The sequence below is a fragment of the Tiliqua scincoides genome, chromosome 4 (genome assembly GCF_035046505.1).
Source record: "Tiliqua scincoides isolate rTilSci1 chromosome 4, rTilSci1.hap2, whole genome shotgun sequence".
Classification (NCBI taxonomy): Eukaryota; Metazoa; Chordata; class Lepidosauria; order Squamata; family Scincidae; genus Tiliqua; species Tiliqua scincoides.
Window position 1 is genome coordinate 24323060 of NC_089824.1, and position 24127 is coordinate 24347186.

The following is a 24127-nucleotide window of genomic DNA, read 5'->3' on the forward strand; positions in this document are numbered from 1 at the left end:
TATTTGGGTGGTTGGAGAAATAGGGATAGTAAATGACAGAATGTCCCTTTATAATCGTCTACCAACAACATGTGCTCTTGACTCCATTATAGTTAAGAAAATTTGCCAGATGTGAACTGACAAACTGGATGGCAGAAGTTAGGACTGCCTCCTGGAGGGATGGAGTGGTTGCTGCATTGACAGAGGCAGTTGTGCATCCTTATTAGAAAAACCTTCTTTGGAGCTGGGCAATCTGGACAATTTTCACTGTATCAGTCTACTCTTTATGAATACGATCCTGGAGTAAGTGGTGACATCTTGGCTTCAGGTTTTTCTGGAAGAAACTGATTATCTGGATACTTTTCAGTCTGGTTTCTGACTGGACTTTGGAATCAAAACTGCTTTGGTCACCTGGGTGGGAGATCTGTGTTGGGGGATGCCCTGAGGGAGCACAACTGTATTATTATCCTGGATGTCTCTGCTACTTTTGATACCATTGATAAAATGTAAGCAGGAGGCTATTGGTGAGAGCAAGTTGCTCAGAACATATTGTACCTGTCATGACATGTCTGCACTGGTTGACCTATATGCTTCTGGATCAAATTTCAAGTATTGGCATTGTCTTTAAAACCCTGAACAGCCTGGGACTAGGCTACTTTCTCTGCTCCCATATGAATCTGCCCAATTCTTGAGATGGGGCATAGAGGTCTTGTGGCCACCTGGGGCAGTTTTTCTTTCTTGCTAGCTAGCTGGTTAGCGTTATCTCCTTGAAGGGTATTCAGAGCGGCTTCCAACATAAAATCACATAAAAGTAGTAAATCTTAAAATTTACTGGAAAACAAGGCAACATTAAAATAACAAATTAAAAGACAAAGAGAGAACTCATAAAACTAGCAGCAATCAAAAAGGGGATCAGATCCATAAAAAACATTAGCTTGCATAAAACCCCACAATATCCAATATTAAAAGACCTGGACTCTGAAGAAGGCTGATCTAAATAACCATGTCTTTAGGCCACATCAGAAAGCCTCCAAGAAGGGAGTAGTCCTAAGTTAAGAGGGAGGGAGTTAGCCATTAAGCTGTTACCACTTCTGAGAAGGCCCTGTTCTCTGGTTTTAATTGCGGCTATCTTGATACTTTTATTGTGTAATTGTCCTTGCATTCTATGATTATTTTGTGAGCTGCTTAGGTATGTTTCTACTAGGATTAATATTGGTAATACGCAAACTAATCATATATTCAGTGCTTTTTAAGTTCTTCAGCTGTAGAAATAAAAATCATTTTTTTCCTTTTTAGACTGGAAAAAATACTTTTTTTGTTGGTGATCTGGGAAAACTGATCAAGCAGCACATCCATTGGCAGAATGTGATGGCACCAATAAAGCCGTTTTACAATGTAAAATGTAACTCCACTCCAGGTGTACTTGAGATTCTGGCAGCTCTTGGAATTGGGTTTGCATGTTCGAGTAAAGTGAGTATTTTGTGTCTTTCCACGTTCCTCTGAAGTTTTCTAGCAGATAATTATTGTCATATGAAGCAGCATATTCCTTAAAATCAGCTTTAACCCTTTAATTGCGAAGCAACTGGAGATGGGGCTTTTTCAGTGGTAGTGTCTTATTGGTGGAACACTCTCCAGAGGCATTTGCACAGTGCCAGTGTTGTCATCTTTGTTCCAGATAAGGACACTTTATTTTACTTCACCTTCAGTGGTTGATTTGTGACTGACTTTATTAGGCCACAGTCCTAACCAAATTTCCGGCAATGACTTAAGGGCAATGCAACTCCGAGATAAGGGAACAAACATTGCCTTACCTTGAGGAGGCCTCCATGACTGCCCCCCAACTGCAGGATGCATCACATGCCCCACTAGCACAGCTATGTCAGTGGTGGAAAGTTGGTTAGGATTGCACCCTTAGTCTTGCTGTTATGGGATTTTTTAAAAGTCAATTATACTATTACATTTTTTAAAATGTGAGTTGCTTTGAATTTTATGACTGAAAGATGGAATTTAAACGTCTTAAACTTATGAAGTGCTTATTGTTTGAAGAAATGTCTTCAATCATGGTGCAGTGTTGCCTGGAGTCTGCTGCATTAGTGCTCTAATGCTAGATTAGCTTTCTCTCATTTTCTATACACTTTTTAAAGAGAGAGAGAGAGAGAGAGAGAGTGTGTGTATGTGTGTAGAGACTCCCTTCTAAATTATTTGTATTCAACATAAAGAGGCTACTTCTTTTACCATGTTGTAATCTCTAAGATCAGCTAAGGATATTTTCTTAAACGCTGATGAATAACTTGGTAACTTGCATGCCATGTTTATGTATCAAGTGCATCTAAGAGAGGATTTTCAGTAGCAAGTATGCTAATGTGGAACTTTTCCCTGAAAGACTCAAGCCCAATTGTAGTGGTTTTGAAAGTTGGTCATAAGTTCATCCCTTATAAAGCTGAGCTGGCTTTTAGTTTTTGGGGAACAAGCAACCTGAGGTGGAATGCAGTTCCAGTACACATACATGTGCAAACACACATCTCGTGTGTCAGGGCAGATTGCAAGCTTAAAATTCTTCAAAATATTTTACAGCACATGCTGGGTTGGTTTTATTGTTTATATAAAGCCTGCTTTTAAAAAACGTACTGTTTTTCTTTAGAATAGGTACTATGCTAAAAAAGGATCCTACCATCTCTAGACAACCTATATTTGGCTTTCTAACTTGTTTAAATCTTTGTATTTTCAGACTGAAATGGCAATGGTTCAAGACTTGGGCATTTCTCCTGAAAACATTGTATTCACAAATCCTTGCAAGCAAGCTTCTCAGATAAAATACGCAGCAAAAATTGGAGTAAACCTTTTGACATGCGACAGTGAACTAGAATTAAAGAAAATTGCTAGAAACCATCCAAAGGCAAAGTAAGTGTGTTGATTTCACTTAGCTTTTTGAAAATTTAACTGTAATAGGATTACGATGAACGATATCTGAGGGGATGCTTAACTGAAATGGCTTCTTGCAGAGCAGTGTTTCTCAACCTGTGGGTTGTGAAGTCTCATTTGGGGAGCTTTGGCAACCTTTCAGAGCCTGTGCAAGAGAGGGTACTGTACTGCCTTATCAAAACTGTGTTCTTAATGTAATTCTGTACCGCTTTTCTTGCTGTCTTGTCCCACAACTACTAATGCCACCCCTGCTTAGGCTGCTACCTCAAAGGGTTGTTGTGAAGACACAAGATGTGGCGGGAAATGGGGCATGGGGGGTGGTTCAGGTCCTGGGAGAGGGCAGGATTGGTGATGGGTCCTCCGTCTTATACTCTTATTGGGGTTATGGCACAAAAAAAGTTGAAGACAACTGTTGTAGAGTGATCCAACAGGTGTCTCTTCAAAACATGGGTATTGGTCCCCAGCTGTATTGGTCTGGCATTGTAGTTTTAGCCTGTTGCTTTTGAACATTGTACTAACTTTCAATGACATTTTTTTTCCACTGACATTGAGTCCTTAAAATTTGATGCAGATGATATTTCTGCAAAAGTCATGTGGGAAGACAGTATTGACACACAAAGACACATACTCCATACTCTGCTTGGTACTGTGGCATCGTGATGGAATGTGTTGCATATCTGTTCAGATCACTATCTGTGAGAATTCCCTCAAGATCCCTTGAGCTGGTCCAGAAGGTTTCAGGGGGAAAAAATTCAAGTATAAATCTGGAACAGCTGCAATGTGCACATGCCAGAGTTTTGTGGTGCTGCATCAGCAATGCACATCAAGCTTCTTTCTAGATTACTGGGCTAGCTTCATCATGAAAGGAGGAATAAAGGTATGATGATGGATTATCTGGAAGCAGCTAAGCCAGTTAGTGGTAAGTATGTGCCCGTTGAAAATAGTGGAATACAAAGGGTGCATGTCAACCCCTGGCTTGCTTCAGTTGCTGACAGTGTTGGCAGAATTTCTCAGGTTTGAAAGAAGTGTTCATCCAGAAAATGAGTGCCATAGTTTGGTGCCTCTTTTCCCATGTTCAATCCCTTTGTAAAAAAAGTTACTATAACTGTGTATCCTTGTAAAGATTAGGCATCATTTCCCCATTAAGTGTATAGGAAATGTCAGCTTTTTCCTATCTTCTTTCACAGTACAGTTTACTGCAACCCACTGCTTTCTTGAATATTAAGAAAAGCAATGGTAGATAATGTTGTATTTGTACATACTTTTTAAGGGCACCTCTGCATGACTACCATCAACCTCCTGATAGACATTATACAATATACAGCTAGAAATGTTACGTAGATTCTTTGGCAAAGGTAGATGCTCCAGTGCTGGCAATAGGAAAGCTATTTACACTATCATTCCCATCAACTGTGTGAATAGTCATAGGACTAGCAATGCCATTGGTGTACTATGGGAATCCACAGAGCTAGTAGTAAATTTAACCCCCAAAGGGCGCAATTCTAACCCCTTATGTCAGTGCTTTCCAGCACTGACATAAGGGCAATGCAGCTCTGTGGTAAGGGAATAAACATTCCTTTACTTTGAGGAGGCCTCCGTGAGTGACACCCAACTGCAGGATGCAGCACATGTCCCATTGGCACCGCTGGAAAGCACTGACATAAGGGGTTAGGATTGCGCCCAGAGTCAGTTATTGTAGACTTGATCCAAGAACATTCATCAGACAGATGGATGCATGAAGGTAAATACTAGTAAGATCCAGTATCCCGGAGGCCAAAGATTTCTCATGCCCGCACCCTTTTAGTTTCCGGCTTCTGGTAAAGTTGTAAACCCTCTTGATTTTTATTATTTATTTATTTAAGTTTCTTACCAGCTTGTTCTGGTTACTAGGTGAAGAAGAGAGAACCATAAAGTCATATTGCACTGAAGTTAATAGAACTAGGATAATGCTTAAAGTAGTACCATGTAAGAAGGGAATTTTCCACATCAAATTGGTCATATTTAAAGAACAAAACAAAATCCCAAACCAGCCCTTTTCAGAATATACTGCAGAGATTTGGGTCGCATTTCAGAGCAATTTATGATGACCATGAATGCATCTGAGGTAATGTATTTTTATTACAGCATTCAACAGACTTTCTGCTACAACAGTCTTTAGCTGCTGCATTTCCAAATCCCTTATCCTTTTTGACTCCATATTTTAGGCCCTAATTGCTAGTTTTCTCTCTGTACAGGATTGTTTTTATTAGGTGCCCTTGACTCGTCCATCGCGGAGCTGGAGTATTGGCAACATAATCAACCTACTTCTGACAGTCTTCAGGCTTCACATGTGCTGATGCTGCTGTAAACCAACTGTGCCCCAATCATCTTCCCCTTCTCTTAGGCTCTTACTTCATATTGCCACAGAAGACATTAATGGAGATGAAGAGATGAGCATGAAGTTTGGCACCACCCTGAAGAACTGTCGGCATCTCATGGAATGTGCTAAGGAACTGGATGTCCAAATAGTTGGTGTTAAGTGAGTGGTTTTGTCATTGTTTTTCTCTTGTAAATTTTACTTCATATTGCTCCTCTGTTGATGTGCAATAGAAAATCAGCATACTTTGTTTACAACAGGGACTTCTGTTCACGCAGGAGGGGGGGAGCAATAACTGATTTTCCCATAAACCCAGAACCCTTTGTGCACCACAGAAGCCTGCTCTGGAAGGCTCCTCATCATTCAGAGGTTTTTGTGTCAGTGCAGATGGCTGATAGGCCAAGGAGAGGCAGTGAAATTTGTTACTATACATATCACTTGGGATACAATCTCATATCTTCTCATAAATGATCTTCCGGTTCTACTCTGTATATTTAAGATGCTATTAAATACATTGCCTAATGTACCTGGAATATCCAGGTTCAGCTCCCTACCTAGCCATGAAGCTTTTTAGGTGACCATGGGCCAGTCACTATCACTCAGCATTACCTACCTCACAGGGTTGTTGTGAAAGGAGGAGAGGAACTGAGTACACCACTCTGATCTCCTTGGAGGAAGGGTGGTATAAAAATGAGAATAATAATTATTAGTCCCATTGCACATTCCAATAATCATTCCCATTGTACATCCCAATAAAGCAGGGAAAGAATATGGGAAGAATTAATACTAGAGGAGAGTGACGTCTTCAGGGATGTTGGCAACCTGCCTTTTAAGGGGAAAAAAATTAAGTGTTTGTCCTGTACGTGGCATGAATGATTATAGATTCAAATGTTTACGTTATTACCTAAACTGGACCATGGAACTTCTGTGCATTTGGCAGATGAAGTCCTTTTTCCCAAGCATACTTTTTTGTAAGACATCCTGTTACTTTCTGTGGGTATTAGTTCTAAATAGGACTTCAGGCACAGTGTCTCTTGCTTGCTGTGTGACTCTCCTCTTCAGCTTAATTTATCTGGTCTAGATTGCCAACGTGGTTTCATTGTGCAGATGGCTATAATGAGAAAACTGAGAATCAAATGTATTAGATGTTTTTAAAACATGAATTATCAAAACTCAACTTTCAGTGTTAATGTGCTTTAAAAAAAACACAAAAATGGTCATGAGCACTGTGAAACTTGTACATTGCTTTAAACTGTGCCCATACATGGGAATGATTGGGAGAAGGCCCCAGGCTTGTTTATTCCTGCTTCCCTCACAGAAAATAGAAGCCCCTGAATGAATTGGGGACAATCTGCATTGGGACAAACAGTGGAATCACCCTAGCAAGATAAACTCCACTTGGAGCGCTCAGCCTGCTATTGCCTGGGAAAAATTTCAAGTCAAAGCTTTGCTTGAACAGGCTGTTATCTAGCTTGTTTTTCAACTATTTACGTGCTTACTAACACTTCAATAAATAAGCATAGTTTTCCACTGAAAAAGAGTTTTCTTTGTGGCATTAATGTACACTGCATGTATTCCTCACATATGTTAGATTACTTAACCATTTGTGCTTGGTGTCTCAGGGCTTCAAAAGGATTTTTTTTTTTACTTCTGCAGGTGTTCTGTTTACCTAAATAATCTTGGTAGCATTACAGATTAGTCTGTTTTGTTTTTCCAGGTTTCATGTGTCAAACTCTTGGAAGGAACCTCAAGTATACAAACATGCTATTTCTGATGCTCGCTGTGTGTTTGATATGGCTGTAAGTGAATTATTGTCCCAGTATCCACTTGTTATATGTTAAGTATACAGTCTTTCCCTGCCTTGCAGGGGTAATTTGTTCCTGAAATAACCCATCATAGATAAAGTTCTTGTAAGTCAAAAACATAACTGCTATTATAGGGAAAAATTTTTATCTGTTCCTGGGCCCCAAAATTGACACCCATTTATGCTAAAACACCAAATCACATTAAAATGGACATAATTACTTATTGAAGTTAACATTAGTTTTCATAGCCCAACCAAAGAAGGCATTTTTCCTAATTTCTCTAATATAGCTGTTTACCTGCTCTCATTAAAGTTCTTTCCTAGATATTGTGAACCGTATACTTAAGACTACTCTCACAAACAAAACACACATATGATTCTCAGTTGAATCCTCTTAACTGGAATGGGTATATCTCAGGGTATGACTGTATTCAAATGATTACAAAACAATGGGCACAATACTAACCCCTTATGTCAGTGCTTTTAGCACTGACATAAGAGCAATGTAGCTCTGATGTAAGGGAACAAACATTCCCTTACTTTGAGGAGGCCTCCATGAGTGACACCCAACTGCAGGATGCAGCACATGCCCCATTCGTACCACTACGCCAGTGCTGGAAAGCACTGGCATAAGGGGTTAGGATTGCGCCCAGTGTTTTCTAAACATGACACAGCAGTTTTAATCAGTTGTTAAACATTTATGGCTCATATTTCAAGTATTTGGCATCCTTGTTAAACAGATTTTAACATTTTAATGTTTAAAACTGTTCAGAACCTAGCTTAATATTGTTTTGAGATGGCAAATTCACTTTAAAGTGAAAACTATGTACTTTGGGGGGGACAGGGTGACAGAAATGTCCCTAGGATTTGGTCACTTGGTATGAGAGCTCATTGCATCATCCCCATGGTGGACCTCCTATACGAGACCAGACAGAATAAATTGCAATATCATGTGGAGCCTAAATGCAGTGGCATCACTAGGGTTGGTGAAACCCCCATTAAATTTATTTATTTAAATATATAACAGTACAGGTCACCCAACACATCAGTAACCACCAAAAAAGCCAGTTGCCAACCTGATGACATTGCACACAATTGAATAAGAGTTGTAGTTATTAACTCTGATACAAGGAAATGACAGCTAACATGTTATTAGTTCCCTGCTGTGTCATAACAGCTCATTCACTCTTGGAACAATTGGTCTCATTGGTCAATTTTGAGTTAAGAAAATCCACTTTTCTGTTACATAAGGCAGATGTGTTTTCCTTTTCTGACGATAACCTTTTGATAGAATACAGAACTTTCAATGGGTTTTATTTTATTCTGCATGAAATTACCCATAGAATGATATGATGGTATTCAAAAATATTAAGATTTTCACAATTTTGGCCAGTAGTGGTGTCACCTGGTGAAGTCTGCACCCCCATAGTGACTCCACTATAGGGTGATAGTGGCTTGGATCCAATAGAGAGATGGTGTGAGTAGAAGACCATTCTGCTGACATGGGGATACAATTTATACAAATTCTTCTGCCCACTACAGTCCTCCACACTGTTCTGCTTGGTTCCTAGAACCTCAGGAACAGTTGCTTAAGGGGCACAGGGCTCAGTAGTGCAGGTGAGGCAGGAAGAATCCATTCCACAAGTAAAGATCTACTTTGTTAGATCCAAGACATGGTACTTGTCAAACGTTATCACTTGTGGATCGTTGTTCAGTTGATCATATATGGTTTGTTGCACTGGGCTGTTGCAAACTCTTGTCTTCTACAAATTTTGCCTCCTGCTCATGTAAGGGTGTTTATGTGATTTTTTTTGTCTCAAAGTTTTCAGCTGTTTTGCCTTTTCCTCTGCAGTTCCTGTATCCTCTGATCCCGAGTGTTAGGAACTCTTGGGAACAAGATGATTTAGAATACAGGGGAAGGGTAATAGTTGAAAATCATGCCCCTCTCTCCCTTGAAGAAGCAGGAGACAGTACCCATGCAAGACATTGTTTGAATCCAACCCTATTAATTGTTTACTATAGAACAGTTTAAGCTGGAACAAGTATGTTGTGGAGTTTTGGATTTTATTTCAGAATCTATATTACTTAATTAAAAGGGGATCAGACATGTTCTAGACACCAAACTTTCTGCGCTTCCATTTTAGGAAGAATTTGGTTTTACCATGAACATGCTGAACATTGGTGGAGGCTTCACAGATTATGATCTTGACCTGGAAGAGGTATTCTATTGTGATTTGTTCTTTTTCTGTAGACTTGGTATGCCTGACCTGTCACTTTTATTTCAGGATACTATTTAGAATGGGTTACTTCGGTGTCTGCTGTGCTAATTATTGTTTTAAGCTGACTAAACTGTTTCTGCTGCCATGAGAGGTTTTTAACTACAAAAATGAGATAGAAAAATCTAAAATAGGCAACGAGTGCCACAGAATCTTCTGTAAAGAGCTATAGCGGGGGGGGGGGGGAGTCAGAATTAGAAAGGACACATGTAGTCCTAAAGTTCAGCTAATCAAGACTATATAAAGTTTTTACTTTGTGTTCTAATTACTTTTAAGGGCCATTGACAACTTAACCCTTCTGTACATCTAAGGTTAAAAAGCTGACCCCATAGGATTTTAAACATGTAAAATGTTTCCTAGTCTGTGCCATGTTATACTCAGTGTTTTCCATTACAATTAAAGGGATCTGTTAGGTAACACTTCCAACTACCCACGACATCTTTTTAGAGCATTTGCTAAAAGGTAACATTAGTCAGACTAATGTACTATAGTCTATTAGTGAGCCAGGCTAATTTGAATTTTTAAAAATACTGTGTCCAAAGTAAAGGAGTAGCCAGTGACACCAACATGGCAAGTTCTCTTTTTACACAATAGCTACTTGTTATATTGATAAAACAGAAAAATCAAATTGTGTAACTATTCAGTATTTTTTAATTTATATTTCTATATAAAGCACTGAGTTGAAGGAAGAAGAGTGTGATGAGTAAAGTGTCCAGATTTCCACAGGGTAAAGGCTTTGGAAGTCTTTATAGAGTTCAGATATTATACCACAGTATTACAAACTGTAATCCTTACTCCAGTTTAAAGCATATGAAGTTGTATTAATTATCAAATACATTTCATTGATTATGACCCCAGGTTTAAAAAGCACTACTTCCAAGCAGAGGAAGGTGAAGAATGGCTACTTAGTTCTAAACTTGCTTATGTTGGAATACTTTGAATAACTTTTAAGATTGGAAACAATTCACTTCTTGGAAAAACTTGTGCAGCTATTTGAAGCTATACAAACAGGATCCAAAAAACATTTTAGTGGAAGAGAGAATATTGTTGGTATTGTTGCTTACAACACTGAAGCTAAAAATAAGATCATATCTGAACCTGGGGCTGTTATTATGCTAACAATTATAGTATGCATGTTCATGTGATTTGCATTTCTGTTTTTTGTGATACAACTAAAGTTGTATATGTTACAGTATGTAGATGGTAGGAGAAATATTTCTTGATCCTACAGGTGCAACAAGGCCAAAACATTCTCATATTTCCATGTACATTTTAAGAGCTACTTTATTTTTTGGAACATGTTTGGACTCTATGGCAGGAAGGGGTGGGAATGTTCTTTAATTGTACTATTAATTTACAGTACATGCTTCTCTAGATCACATCTTAACATTTCATCAGCCACCCCCTCTCATTCTTTGTGACTTTGAAATTACTCAAGCTTTCAATGGCTGTTTTGAATAGAATTAGGAGGATATTCATGGCCTTTGGAAGGAAAAAAGACAGTTTTTAGTGGGAATGAGCTACAGAGCTCATTCACCATACACTGGGGATCAGCTGCCTGTGGGAATAGTGGTGCTTTTCTAGGACTTGAAGTTGCTTTATACCAGTGTTTCTCAAACTGTGGGTTGGAATCCACTAGGCGGGTTGCAAACCAATTTCAGGTGGGTCTCCATTTTAATTTTATTTTTAATATATTAGACTTGATGGTATGTGACATATCACCATGGTATGTGACTGCATTTGGGGAAATGCTACTGATCTGTACTTTTAACAGACTACAATGTATATGCTTTTAACAATGACAGTCAATGGGGTCTATTCCCAGGTAAGTAAAGATAGGATTTCAGTCTTAGGGATGTTGGGGAATTTTTTTAAACAGATCAGCAACTGCTTGGGACAGAGTATTCTTTATTTTAAATAAATGTTTAATTTACTTACTTAATTGATTTGATTTTGTCATATGGGGGTGTTAAAAATTTTCCTGCTCAATGATGCTACTTCTGGTCATGACATCACTTCCAGGTTAATGACATCACTTCCAATGGGTCCTGACAGATAGTCATTCTTAAAAAGCGTAAAAAGTTTGAGAGCCATTCCTTTATACAACAACTTTTGTTTACACAACAAACAAGCGCACAAAGCAGTTTATAGAGAAAAATCAACTAACTCAGTGGTCCCTGTACCATAAGGGCTCAGTCTAAAGATACAGAAGAAACGCCACCAAACAGCCACTAGAAAAGACACTGTGCTGAGGTGAAGAGGGACAGTTACTCTGCCTGCTGAATATCAGATGAGCACTTGAAAAAGTGCCTCTTTGCCAGTTAGCAAGTGTAAATTTTTCTTGGGTAACAGCAAGCAAGAATTAACAAACCTATGTGAAGATAGCCATCTGAGATGTAATGCAAAGTTCAGTTCAGGAAATAAAAGATGGAAACTTTAAAAGTAAATTTAAAACCTGACTTAGTTGTAAGGTGCTAGCTTCTGAACATGGTAGAGAGATGTGAAGGCAGGCCTTCAAATGAATATTTTCCTTCTATCTTTTAGGTTAATCATGTCGTCAGTCCGTTGCTTGATAGCTACTTTCCTGAAGAATGTGGTGTAAATGTGATTGCGGAACCCGGATTCTATTATGTTTCATCTGCATTTACTCTAGCAGTTAATATTATTGCCAAGAAAGCTGCCCAATATGATAAACCTCTTCTCTCTGAAAGTAAGCAAAACTTGTAATGCAATTAAATCAGCATAAAGACTGCAGAGATCCAGCACTTGGATCCAACCCAAAAAACTCACCCAATAGTTTGCTCCTTTTTTCAAGTTGCTCAGAAGCAATTCTGTGGTCGGCTTCAGTATCTGAGCTGGCTGCCACTTTAAAAGTTTTGGGTGCTAGTTTTGTGAGCCAGTGAAGAGGCAGGCCTCAGAAGAGGAAAATGTCTTTACTCTTTGGGAACTAGGTCATATTACTGTTTCCATAGAAACGTGCCATTTCAGGTTTAACGTTTTTACCTGTGGGAGAAAACGGTGATAACAAAATAAAAATACATGACATCACTTTCTGCACTTCTCATTTTTGTAAAAAAAACAACAACAAAACAAAAACAAAGCCTATATTTGGGGAAAAAATAAAATCCATGTTGGGCTTTTATTACTTAATGGGGGGTGCATGGGTAATGACTATGGTTGCATCTGCTGACACATGCCATCTATATCACCTGCTTTAAAGCTATTATAATTATAATGTAAATTTTGAATAAAAGCAAATAACACTACTTTCTGCACTTCTTTTAGAAAATACTGAAATCCATTTTTTAAAAAACCATTTTCTCCCACCTCTACCTGTAGGATTTTACTTTGCAGTGTCAACAGTTTAAAGTGTAGGGTTTGCCTTTGATCAGTATTGCTAATTTGCATGTCAAACTGAGGTTAAACTTGCATTACACTGGTGTTAAATTATATAAAATGACAGTCTTGCACATGCTTATTTAATATGGAACAACTTAGAGCTAGATTATTTGGAATACGGTCTATAAAAGATTCTCCATAGACTTGTCTCAAATCCATGTCTCTCATCTCAGACCCTTCTTTATCACATTCCCTGTTCATGTGCATATTCCATGTGCTTATGAAATACCTGTGTGAATTTTTTTGAGAAGACTATAAATGGAAGTTTGCTGTAAAACTATTATTAAAATCAACTTTTTTTTAAACAGTTGAACAAACCAGGAGTGATGAACCAGTCTTCATGTACTACATGAATGATGGGGTTTATGGTTCTTTTGCAAGTAAATTATCTGAGAATTTGAATACTATTCCGGAGGTTCACAAGGTGAGAGCATCTTGATACTATAGTAGGTTGGATTCCTCAAACAACTTGCGTTGTTAGTATTCATCAATTATATTTAGCATACTTGAAAGTATGTGGTTCAAGAATAGTCATAATAGTCAAGATAAACGATTGCTCTTGTATGACTGTAGAAAAATAAAACAAATCTAACTGTCAAAACTGCTTTTATGTAGAAATACAAGGAAGATGAGCCTCTGTTTGCAAGCAGCCTTTGGGGTCCATCCTGTGATGAGCTTGATCAAATTGTAGAAAACTGTCTTCTCCCTGAGCTGAACATTGGAGACTGGCTGCTCTTTGACAATATGGGTTCTGGTACTTTGGGTGAAAAGTCAGCTTTTAATGATATCCAAAGGCCACCGGTTTACTACATAATGTCAATCAGTGACTGGTAAGTTTGGTTTGTATTTCCTGAGTCATCTCAAAGCATTAATGAAATATTGTATGTGACTTTCATGTAGATAAGCCATTTCTAGATAATAGTATAGGGATCTCAGCAGCATATTTACAATTCAATCTCAATATCTTTGGACATTCTTTGATGCGAGATACATGTAAATTAACATGAGTTTTCCAGAGAAGTGCTCCCCCTTCAACTTTTTCCAATTATGTTGATGTGTCTAAAGAGCAAATGTAGTTCAGTGGCTAGAATATTGGACTTGGACATGGGGAAACCAGGTTCAAATGTTCACATGATGTTTACTGGTTGCTTTTGGACACTTAAACCTTGGCACACAAAGGGAACAAATACAAGTGTGTTTCTGTGGGCACAAGCCTAACCCCATATTTCAGTGCTTTCCAGCACTGGCATAGCAGTGCCAATGGAACAAGGGCTGCATCCTTCAGTTGGGTATTAATCATGGAGGCCTCCTCAAAGTAAGGGAATGTTTGTTCCCTTACTTCAGAGCTGCATTGTCCTTATGTCAGTGCTGGAAAACACTGACATAAGGGGTTAAGATTTCGCCCTGTCTTGTGCATATGTTAAGCACACATACTGTCTATATGTTTGGATCTTGTTTTGTGAAGGCTGACCACAAGTTGAACCTTAACACATGTTCAACTTACTATATTAGTTTTTGGCTTTAGACGTCATTGTAAGCTTTAACCCGAGTCCTGTGGCGGACCTCCCGTTCATTCTATGGAGCAAATGCCCCGGACATGGAACCTCGCATGTCATTAGGACCCCATGGAAGCCTCTGACACTCCTGATGGGGTTGGAAACTGTGCTGCTGGTTTTCTGGAAGCACAGTTTAAAGCATTGGGGAACCTGAGTCCTGGAATAGTGATGAGTCCTGGAGTAGCGCAAAGCTTTTACAGCCCAATCCTATCCACACTTTCCTGGGAGTAAGCCCCTTTGACTCTAATGGGACTTACTTCTGAGTAGACATGGATAGGACTAGGCTGTGTGAGCTCCAGGGAAGTGGGGGTGGTGGATTTGCACATGGGGGGCGACATCCCGTGGGGGCACCATCATGGACCTTTGCCCTGGGGCTGGGGTGGTCCACCACTGCCTGAGCCATATGTTATCCAGATGCCTCAAGAAGTCCTCCTACAGTAGCACCTTCTACAGGAGGGGCACATTCAACTCTGGCCTGGACATAATTTTAAAAATTGTCTGCAAGGCTGGATAAGCCCAGTAGAGCAGCCTGTAGAAGTATAATTTAGAATAAGCCTGTGGAAGGAAGGAGTCCTGCTCATAAGGAGTGATTGCTATTATGCTTGGACTCTGCAGTGCTAACACTAAGCAGTATGTAAAGCCACAGTGGAAGCAAAGCTACTGGCTGTTTGCCTGAACCAAGTTCCCTCTCAGCCAGGGCATGCGACTGCCTGCACAGCTGTATGAAACCACATGTATGATTAGGGTATGAGGCAAAGAGGCAAAGAAGGAAGGCCCATAGCCAGGGAGACAGACCAGGGACAGACTGCACTTGCTCCCGGTGTGGAAGGGATTGTCACTCCCGAATCAGCCTTTTCAGCCACACTAGACGCTGTTCCAGAACCACCATTCAGAGCGCGATACCATAGTCTTTCAAGACTGAAGGTTGCCAACACATCAGGTTATCTGCCACTAAGTAAAAGGAAAAGTCACCTTGTGATAGATCTGTCATTGTAGCTAGATGTGTTGATCCATTTTTTAAAATGGGAACCTGCTGAATGATTTTTAAAATACAGTATACCAAAGTCTGCCACCTAAATGGATGCTAGTGATGCTGACATATAATCTGATTGAAATCTGCTGAGATACATGATAGGATGCAAATGCCATGGTGCCTTTCATTTGAGAAGCAAAACACTGTAAGTTAAAATCAAAATCACAAACTGTTCATGCAAAAAAAAGCAACACAACTTCTGTCCTTAATTTCCTTCTGAGTTTTTGATAGAATAAGGATTGGACAGAATTAAAATGAGGTAGTTTAGCTTGCTTGACTTGCATAACTTTTTTATTGCCATATTGGTTTGCAGAATTTGGAAATCTATGGCAAGGAGAAAAGAGATGTGAATGACTGCAGTTGTTTGAACAACAAGAAACAATTTTGAGTACTGAAATCTTATTCTTTCAGTATTTTGCCTGAATACCTGTGTGTGTGTTCCACTGTAGGTGCGAGATGCAAGATGCCGGTTTCAACTCTGACACATTGATGAAGAATTTCTTCTTTGTGCCTTCTTGCGTTCAGCTGAGCCCTGAAGATAGCTTTTCTGTTGCAGCTTAAACAGGCATTAATGTTTCATTTAGCCTTGCAGTTGCACGTCTGTAGTCTTGTCTGGTCACAACATTCCAGTTTGGAAGAAAAAAAATGGAACAATCTTGAATGAATTATTTTAAACTTGAAATCACTTGGGACCAGGCAAAACCAGCTACAACTACAAATCACTGGGGGAGTAAGGGTTAAATATACAGACAAACTTGTCAGATCATTAAGTCCCTCAGCATTTATATAAAATATGCAACAAAATGGATGACTTAGTTGAGATGGAAACCCACCACTTGGGTTCTCTGTTTAAACAGTTTACATATAAGTACAGTTTTTATACTAAGGATTTCTGTTAGAAAGTCTTGTAAAGTTGTCTTTTCCCCCAGATATATGAAATGTCAGTGGGAAACTAATGTGACTTCATTAGCTATGTTTAGTGTATTTAGAATGTGTAAATTGTGCTTTGAACTGTAGTTTAATAAATGTAAAATTGCATCATAGTATTTGTTGTATTTCACCCTTGCCGTACCCTACTCCTGTACGATTGCAATAAAATTCTGTGTAGATTTTACTATTTCCCAACCCAGGCTAACACAAGGAAGAGGGGCTAAGCAACAATGATAGTTTGCATGGGAAAGTGTAAGGTAAACTGTTTAAAGACTTTTAAAGTTTTAAATTGACCGACCGTTAAATCATGAACCAAAAATCACAAAATGTAAAGTGGAAGGTAGCTTGCAGCTTTTCTTAAGCATCTGACTTAATTATTCTAATATCAAAGTGTTAAATTGTGAGCCTGCAGGTGCTAAGAGACAGTCTATAGGAGACAAAATGCATACAGAAGGCTGAGTTATTGCTTTGCTGTTTTGGTGTTGGAAGCAAGGCTATACTCTTATGCATACCTGGGCATAAGCCCCATTGAATTAACAGGGCTTTGCTTAATTTCTGCATAAACATACATAGGATTAGGCTGCAAGTCTCCAACTTTATATAAAAACTATTAAACTACAAGTAGTTCTATACAACATTCAGTCTGACAGGAGGGTTATATCCATCTGCAGAAACCAAATCCTTGCTGCTCTGAATGCACAATGAGTGTACACTTCTGTCCAAACTACATCAACTACACTTAGCAAGGGAAATATTGAAGTTTTTACTCATTGCTACTTAGACCTTTTTCACCCTTTTGATTGTTCTTTTTTATTTATTTTGCTAACCTAGTAGCCTTGGAATGACTTTTGAAATGCACCAAGCCAGAGTTAATTTCAAAATGGAGACTAGTATTCCTGCCTAATTTGGTGGTATGAAATGGGCTGCCAAATTCAAATGCATTTTATAGTAGTGCCAAGTGGCAAAAAGTTATTCAGTTCAGTGGGGCTAAAAAATACATCAATCTTTACTAGGTGAAGGGGTCAGGGAATAATTCCTTCAGCCTGATCACTCTAAAATAGGTACTATATGTGAAAAGCTTTTCACTTGTGTGAATAGTTTCTGCAGTTAAATAACTGAGCACTGAATACAGCTGTGAGCATTAAAGCACAAACAAAAAACCACAAATTAATGGCAGTTTTCCTAAGTCAGAAAAAAAAATCTGTTCAGTTTCTAGCATTTTGATTCAGGATCTGTTGGGATTCTATCAGGCAAGAAACAGGGAACAACTGTCATATCACTCCCCAAGCCTCTCTAAAGATGCCTAGGAATCTGCTATAAAGTTTTAGAACTATTGTGAGTTTAACCAATTCTGTTGTAAATGGTACAGTCACCTTGGAAATGTCTGTATTGTATTTGACAATTTGCCATAAGAACTGGTTTGAACTTGGTATGTATTTGAATTTATATGCTAAAACTTATCTTTTCTGTTTACAATATTGTAATATCAGTTTTGGAATAATTCAAATATAAAACTGAATGATTTCTATATAGCAAACTAACTGTAATGGAGCTTTGTCTTGTGATTTTAGTATAATTAGTTACTTTTAGAGGCTTGTACAATGTGTGCATAAAGATCTATGATCATGGACAATAGAGTGTAATGGAAGTATGAAGTAGCATCTGGTGCTTCTAAACTGCTGCTATAAACTTAAGCAACAAGAACCAGTTGGGAAGTATAACAAATGGAGGCTATTGCTGATACTTCATGGGTCTTAGCAGCTGACATGGCAACCCTATGCGCGTCTACTCAGATGCAAGTCCCAATGATTTCAATGGAAGAGATTCCTAGGTAAGTGTGTATAGAATTGCACAATTACTGGAAAGAAGAGCCCTCCTTAACCATGGAGCCCCAAATGTGGACAGAGACCTGTTTACTCCTTAAATGTAAACTAAATTTTCATGTTTTTGAATGCAGATGAAGCTCTGCATTTCTTGTGACCAGAGCCATCTCCTTGGACTCCTGAGTTTGGGAAAAATAACTTGCAAAACAAAGGAAAAACTTCATACCTCCAACTGTTCTCACCAACTCCCTGATTGAGTGCCAGTGTATAAACAGTTAACAGTTCAGCTACTTACTGCACCCTCAGCTGGGTGGGGAAAATTAAGGTAGAACCCAATAGGGGTCCTTGAGTAGCAATAGCGGATCTCCTGATTGAATCACCCCACCCAAGAATCCTATACGATCCTTCAGTCTCAGAAGACTATGGTGTCACGCTCTGATTGGTGGTTCTGGAACAGAGTGTCCTCTCCAGTGCGTGAAGCCTGGGTAAAGTAGGTATGGAGGATAGGCTGTTACCCATGCAGCAAATCCCCTCTCATCGCTGAAATGGTCCAATGGAAAGGCAGAGGCCAATACGGTTGGTTCCAGCAGCGTCGCAGGAGTTGCCAGAACGTGACTGTGTTCAGCCATGAACTGCCTCAGGGACTCCGGCTCCAGATTTTGCCTCAAGGTTGACTCCTGAAGCCTTTTCCATAACTGGATGTAGCCACAAGGCAGTGGAGGTTTGGGATCAGAGTTTTCCTTCTCTCAGATGAGCTGCCTTCCCAGGCTGATGAGTCCCATCTACCCGGTGGCTGTTTAGTCGCCTCTTACGACAAGGAGGGCCTATTATCCCCAGCCCCCAGGGGATTACCAGCAGTGCCTTTTAAAACACACCTATTCGATGGTGTGCAGAAGAAAATGTGCTCATTTAGTATTACTGCTAACAAGTATCCACTAGAGGTCACATTTTACTCACTTATTCTAGTCATGAGCTACTAGACCTTTAGGAGCCCACAGAGGCAAAAATCGGAATTGTCATGGACCACATGCAGCTCCCCCATCCTCAACACAAATATACAATTAAATTTGTAATAGAGATATTGTAGATTTATTATTTACAGAGATTTGTCATGTACTGCTTTTGTTGCCAGCTGTGCCCACAGATTACACAGGTCTACAAAATTGAGGGTCAGAAAAGTTTTTCCCAAACTTTATGGTGGTTTGATATGAATTTGGGGTGCTGATTCCAAAAATGGCATCTGTTTTGCCCTATCACGTCTAGTTTTGGAGATGTATAGCCACAGCTGACACTTAGTGGCAGTGATAGATTTTTTCTGAGACCTCATGGACTATTTCTCAGGGTCTCAAAAGACCACAGGTTGAGAACTAAAGCATTAGACTCTAAGTACATATAAATGTGTAGAACACATTACTGGTGTGCAAATTAGAAAAACTTCAGAATGGAAGACCAAATGCAATACATCCACAGTGGCACTCACATAGGTGCAGTCTGTGCCTTGTGGTGCTTTTGCATAGGCCTGTGTTGGGACAGCAAATGCTGGCTGTTTCAATATTCTGAACTCCAGACAAACCCCTGGATCAGAATTGGTATGCATCTTGGAGACTATCTGTTTTAGTGTCCCTGATCAATACAGACACAAAGGCAACATCCACAGAGGACAGAATAAATCATCTTAATGTATAATTACTATTTTCAATATAGTACATTCTCTTCCTCATGCAGAATCTTGTAGTATCTGTGGCTTAAAAAAAAAACTCCCTTGCTTGCTCACTGCAACAATTGTGATGACTGGTACCTCACTAGGGGTGCAATCCTACCCTGCTCCGGAACAGGCAAGTCAAGAGGCTTGTGCTGTATCCAGCACAGGATATGGGCCAAAAACAGCTCCACCAGAGGCAAGAGGAAATTTTCCTCATATCCTTGGGCAAGGCACCCTGGCCCCTATGGGTCTCCTTGGATCTGCGCCACCTCCAAGCTGCTCCGAACTCCCCGGGAACGGGGGTTGGGATCTGGCATAACCGCCAGATCCCAGCCCTTCCTCCCGCTCCCCGCCCCTGGGGCCACCCAAGGACCACCCTCCCCCCGCCCAGGAACGCCTCCCTCCTGCCTCCTCCCCCCCACCCCAGAGCCCTGCATCACCTAGCAAGGCCAACGCAAGGCATGCCACACAAGCCGCCACGGAGACTGAATTCAGCCTCCGTGTGCCAGCGTGGCTTGCTCATGAGGCGGTGCAAATGTGCTTTACAGCACGTTTACACCAGTCCATGTGCAGCTTAGGATTGCGCTGTAGGACAACATAAAATAATCCTTTTCTTCCAAAAAGAAAGGATAAGACAATTGTGTAAGAGTAAATATAAAGCAAATCTCTCCCATGTGCCTCAAAAGAAGCCATCAGTTATTGTTGTGAAGCAAAGACACAGGAAACAAAAAGTTTAGCAGATAAAAGGAACTCAGGAAGAAAAGACAATGCAAACTATGCACCATTAGTAACATGAATCAAAATCACACAACTATCACAGCTTATCTATGCTGTGGTTTTAATTTGCAAGGTCCTTTATCATCTTTATTACTTTTCTACAAAACAGACTTCCCCTGGGGGCTGGGGATAAGAATAGGCCCTCCGTTTGGCTGTACTTGTCGTAAGAGGCGACTAAACAGCCACCGGGTAGATGGGACTCGTCAGCTTGGGAAGGCAGCTCATCTGAGAGAAGGAAAACTCTGATCCCAAACCTCCACTGCCTTGTGGCTACATCCAGTTATGGAAAAGGCTTCAGGAGTCAACCTTGAGGCAAAATCTGGAGCCGGAGTCCCTGAGGCAGTTCATGGCTGAACACAGTTACGTTCTGGCAGCTCCTGCGACGCCGCTGGAACCAACCGTATTGGCCTCTGCCTTTCCATTGGACCATTTCAGCGATGTGGAGAGGGGGGATTTGCTGCATGGGTAACAGCCTATCCTCCATACCTACTTTACCCAGGCTTCGCGCACTGGAGAGGACACTCTGTTCCAGAACCACCATTCAGAGCGTGACACCATAGTCTTCCAAGACTGAAGGATGCCAACAATACAAAACAGATAGCTTGCAGTGCAGACACAACCTCAGAGCTGCTTCTTTCTTTCTAGCTTGTAGGAATAAATTTAAGGAACATTAGGCAAAAAATGAATCTGACCTGTGCTATGGAGATTGCTGACTGGCTTGGGTAAGTCACTATTTCTCAGACCCAGTTCCCTATCTGCAGAATAATAGTAGGGACCTAATGAAATGAAGCAGTGGCAGATGAATGTTCTGGCAAGTGTGCCTTCAAAGTATGAGACTGTGGGCGCAATCCTAACCTACTTTCCAACACTGGCATAGCTACGCCAATGGGACATGTGCTGCATACTGCAGTTTGGGGGCACTCATGGAGGTCTCCTCAAAGGAAGGGAATGTTTGTTTCCTTATGTCAATGCTGGAAAGTGGGTTAGGATTGTGCACTGAGTCAGTCTAGTGGGCATTATAGCACACAGACAGCTCCCTGCACCTTGTGATTTTGCCCTCTGGTAAACTGGACAGCACAGCACTGGAACTGCAAGCAGAAGTGTGGACCTGACTCTTGAGCCATAACCAAGACCTTCCTGTGTCTCCTACTGCATGTTCTACTTGTATGACTATAGCACAGGTTGTCAACATGGGACAGAGACTGCAAATCATTTTGAGAATTAAAAACACAGATCATCATTAGAAATAATGGCAGAAAGTGGCTGTTATTGTCTTTGTTCCAACAAAATTAGAAGCTGAAAAAGCCTCTCTCAACGTTATGCTTTTCTCATATTTTATAGTCCAAGAGAAGAGTAATATGTGTATTCCAATGACAAATTACCAAAAGGAAGTCAAATACAATTTATCTACTGCAGGTTTTCCATTCTGTCCTCCAAATTGCATAGGTAGAACTGGATACGCATAAAGCTTTAAGAATTCTGTACTAAAATCCATTTGCTTAAAAACCCATGCTACAGATTTTCAAGAAAATGTGCTTAAGATTAGGGTCTAGAGAAGTCACTACCTTGTTTGCCACTTTATGGTATTTTAATGGGTCCTAATAAAGGGAGCACCACACCGTACTAATAAGATCAGGATGTTAGTGAACTAAACAGGATGCTTGGAGGAGATACTTGAAACAAAGACATACCCATCAAAAGTTTGAATGGTTAATTTCAAAACATACCATTTTGTTTGCAATAGCTCCAGAAATGCTATTTCTCAGGCACACATTTCACACATGTATTTCCATAAACTGCAGAGTACAGACAGAAACACCTGTACACAGTTTATGAAGTAGCTTGCCTCTCACATGATCCATAATGCTGGCAATTTGAACAAGAGCATTCGGGGACACGGACTAGTTCCTGGCACTCTGCCTGCTTTCCTAACTATGAAGTGTTGTGTAAGTAGCTAGGAACTTGGAACACACTAGTCAACTGTACACAGTGAGCAAAAGAATGCATATTGTACCTGTCTGACAAGTGAAAGTGGAGGGTACCAAGGAGGATACCTAATAAGGCACTGGTCTATTGTATTTTCACAAAATGCACAAAAAAAAAAGTCTTGAGAGCAATGTGTTCAGGGTCCAATTCTATCTAGCACTGATACAGCAATGCCAATTGAGCATGTGCTGCATCCTGTGGTGGAGGGGCAGACATGGAGGCCTCCTCAAGGTAAGGGAATGTTGTTCCTTGGGGCTGCATTGCAGCTGCATCAGTATGAAAATTCTCGTTACCTTTTTGATTCTACCCCCATACCGTCCCCCATTTGCTCCAGTTCAGTCATTTTTAAATGGCCAAAAATCCTTCTCCACCTACAATTTAAGCATTGTGAAGACCAAAGATTTTTTCTCTCTCCACACATACCTTTTTTTTCTATCATCATCTTGAGCATTCTTCACAAAGCAACAAATGGACTGGCTCCCACAAAACCGAATCCACATGGCAACAGCTCCACTTGGAACACCATTCATGTGCAGTGGCTTGCTACCAAAGGCAGTTGTTTTGCACACAGCCAACTGTTACCATTTTCCCCCAATCTCTGCCTGTTATTATGGGGAACCCTAAGATTGCATCTAAAATATTGCTATACATGTCCATTCCCATCATTCTAGATGGAGGAAGATTATATAAACAGGGCCACCTGGCAAATTTGATAGTAACAGCTTTATCTGTAACTGAGGAGCTATCTGCATCAACCTCATTAAATTCTTATGGACCTTGACTTTCTATGAAGTACACACACATGGCTAAAGATCATGGTACAGGTAGCTATGTGGAGCGTAGTGAAGGTGAGTGAGGGAGCACACTCCCCGAGAGTCAAGAGTCAAGAATCAAGAATGAAAGGCAGTCAAAAGGAAAGAAAAATAGATTAGGTCCTAATTTATTCCATCTCTAATTTGCCTTAATTGTTCGGAAAACATGTAAATCATGTTTTCTCCTTAGCAACACTGCATGACAACAAGCAGTCAGGCTGTGTCATTTCAGTGCAAATTGTTCTGCAACAGTCTCTGTGGATTTATTGAGTGGTGAAAGTCAATTTTTAATTGCTGTTGCTTATTAAAGAAAGCATGCATGCATTACATTCCGCATTCAGAGGCAGGGGAGAAGGAACACATGCAGCTGGGTGTGTACGGAACCTGGAAAAAATACTATTCATCTAGCTTTAGTCACCTGGCTTGCACCAATAGTTTGCCTTTTTCTTAGAAGATACTTAAGAAGAAAATAGTGTTGAGGTTTAAGCCTCATGTCCAATTAGAAAGAAACAAACCTTACTAAGAGGTGGGCTATTAGAGGCAATGCCTATGGAATTTGCAATCCCACTTCACTTAAATGTATAGCACCATGGTATGCTAGGAGTAAACAAACTAGAAAACTCACTGCTAGTCATATACTCCTAAGACAAATATGACATTCAGACTACCTTGCTTTGACCCTCCAGGAAGAGCACAAAGGCCCCTGCAAGTCACAGCCTCCCAGTACTTAACGCATCACATCAGTGCTGGGGAATAACCCAAAATAAATACA

At 40.1% G+C, this 24127-nt stretch overlaps 1 protein-coding gene across 4 annotated transcripts in view; it reads left to right on the forward strand.

Annotated features, from left to right (window-relative positions):
• Nucleotides 1–17796, forward strand: part of AZIN1 (antizyme inhibitor 1) — a 38884-nt gene extending 21088 nt beyond the window's left edge. For all 4 annotated transcript variants that reach the window (XM_066623064.1, XM_066623066.1, XM_066623067.1 and 1 more), the window contains exons 4-12: nucleotides 1276–1449; nucleotides 2708–2880; nucleotides 5285–5419; nucleotides 6975–7056; nucleotides 9206–9280; nucleotides 11882–12047; nucleotides 13045–13160; nucleotides 13352–13566; nucleotides 15775–17796. In XM_066623064.1, the coding sequence (XP_066479161.1) occupies nucleotides 1276–1449; nucleotides 2708–2880; nucleotides 5285–5419; nucleotides 6975–7056; nucleotides 9206–9280; nucleotides 11882–12047; nucleotides 13045–13160; nucleotides 13352–13566; nucleotides 15775–15886 (1248 nt within the window). In that variant the 3' untranslated portion in view covers nucleotides 15887–17796. The remainder of the gene's footprint in view (nucleotides 1–1275; nucleotides 1450–2707; nucleotides 2881–5284; nucleotides 5420–6974; nucleotides 7057–9205; nucleotides 9281–11881; nucleotides 12048–13044; nucleotides 13161–13351; nucleotides 13567–15774) is intronic.
• Nucleotides 17797–24127: the final 6331 nt, after the last annotated feature.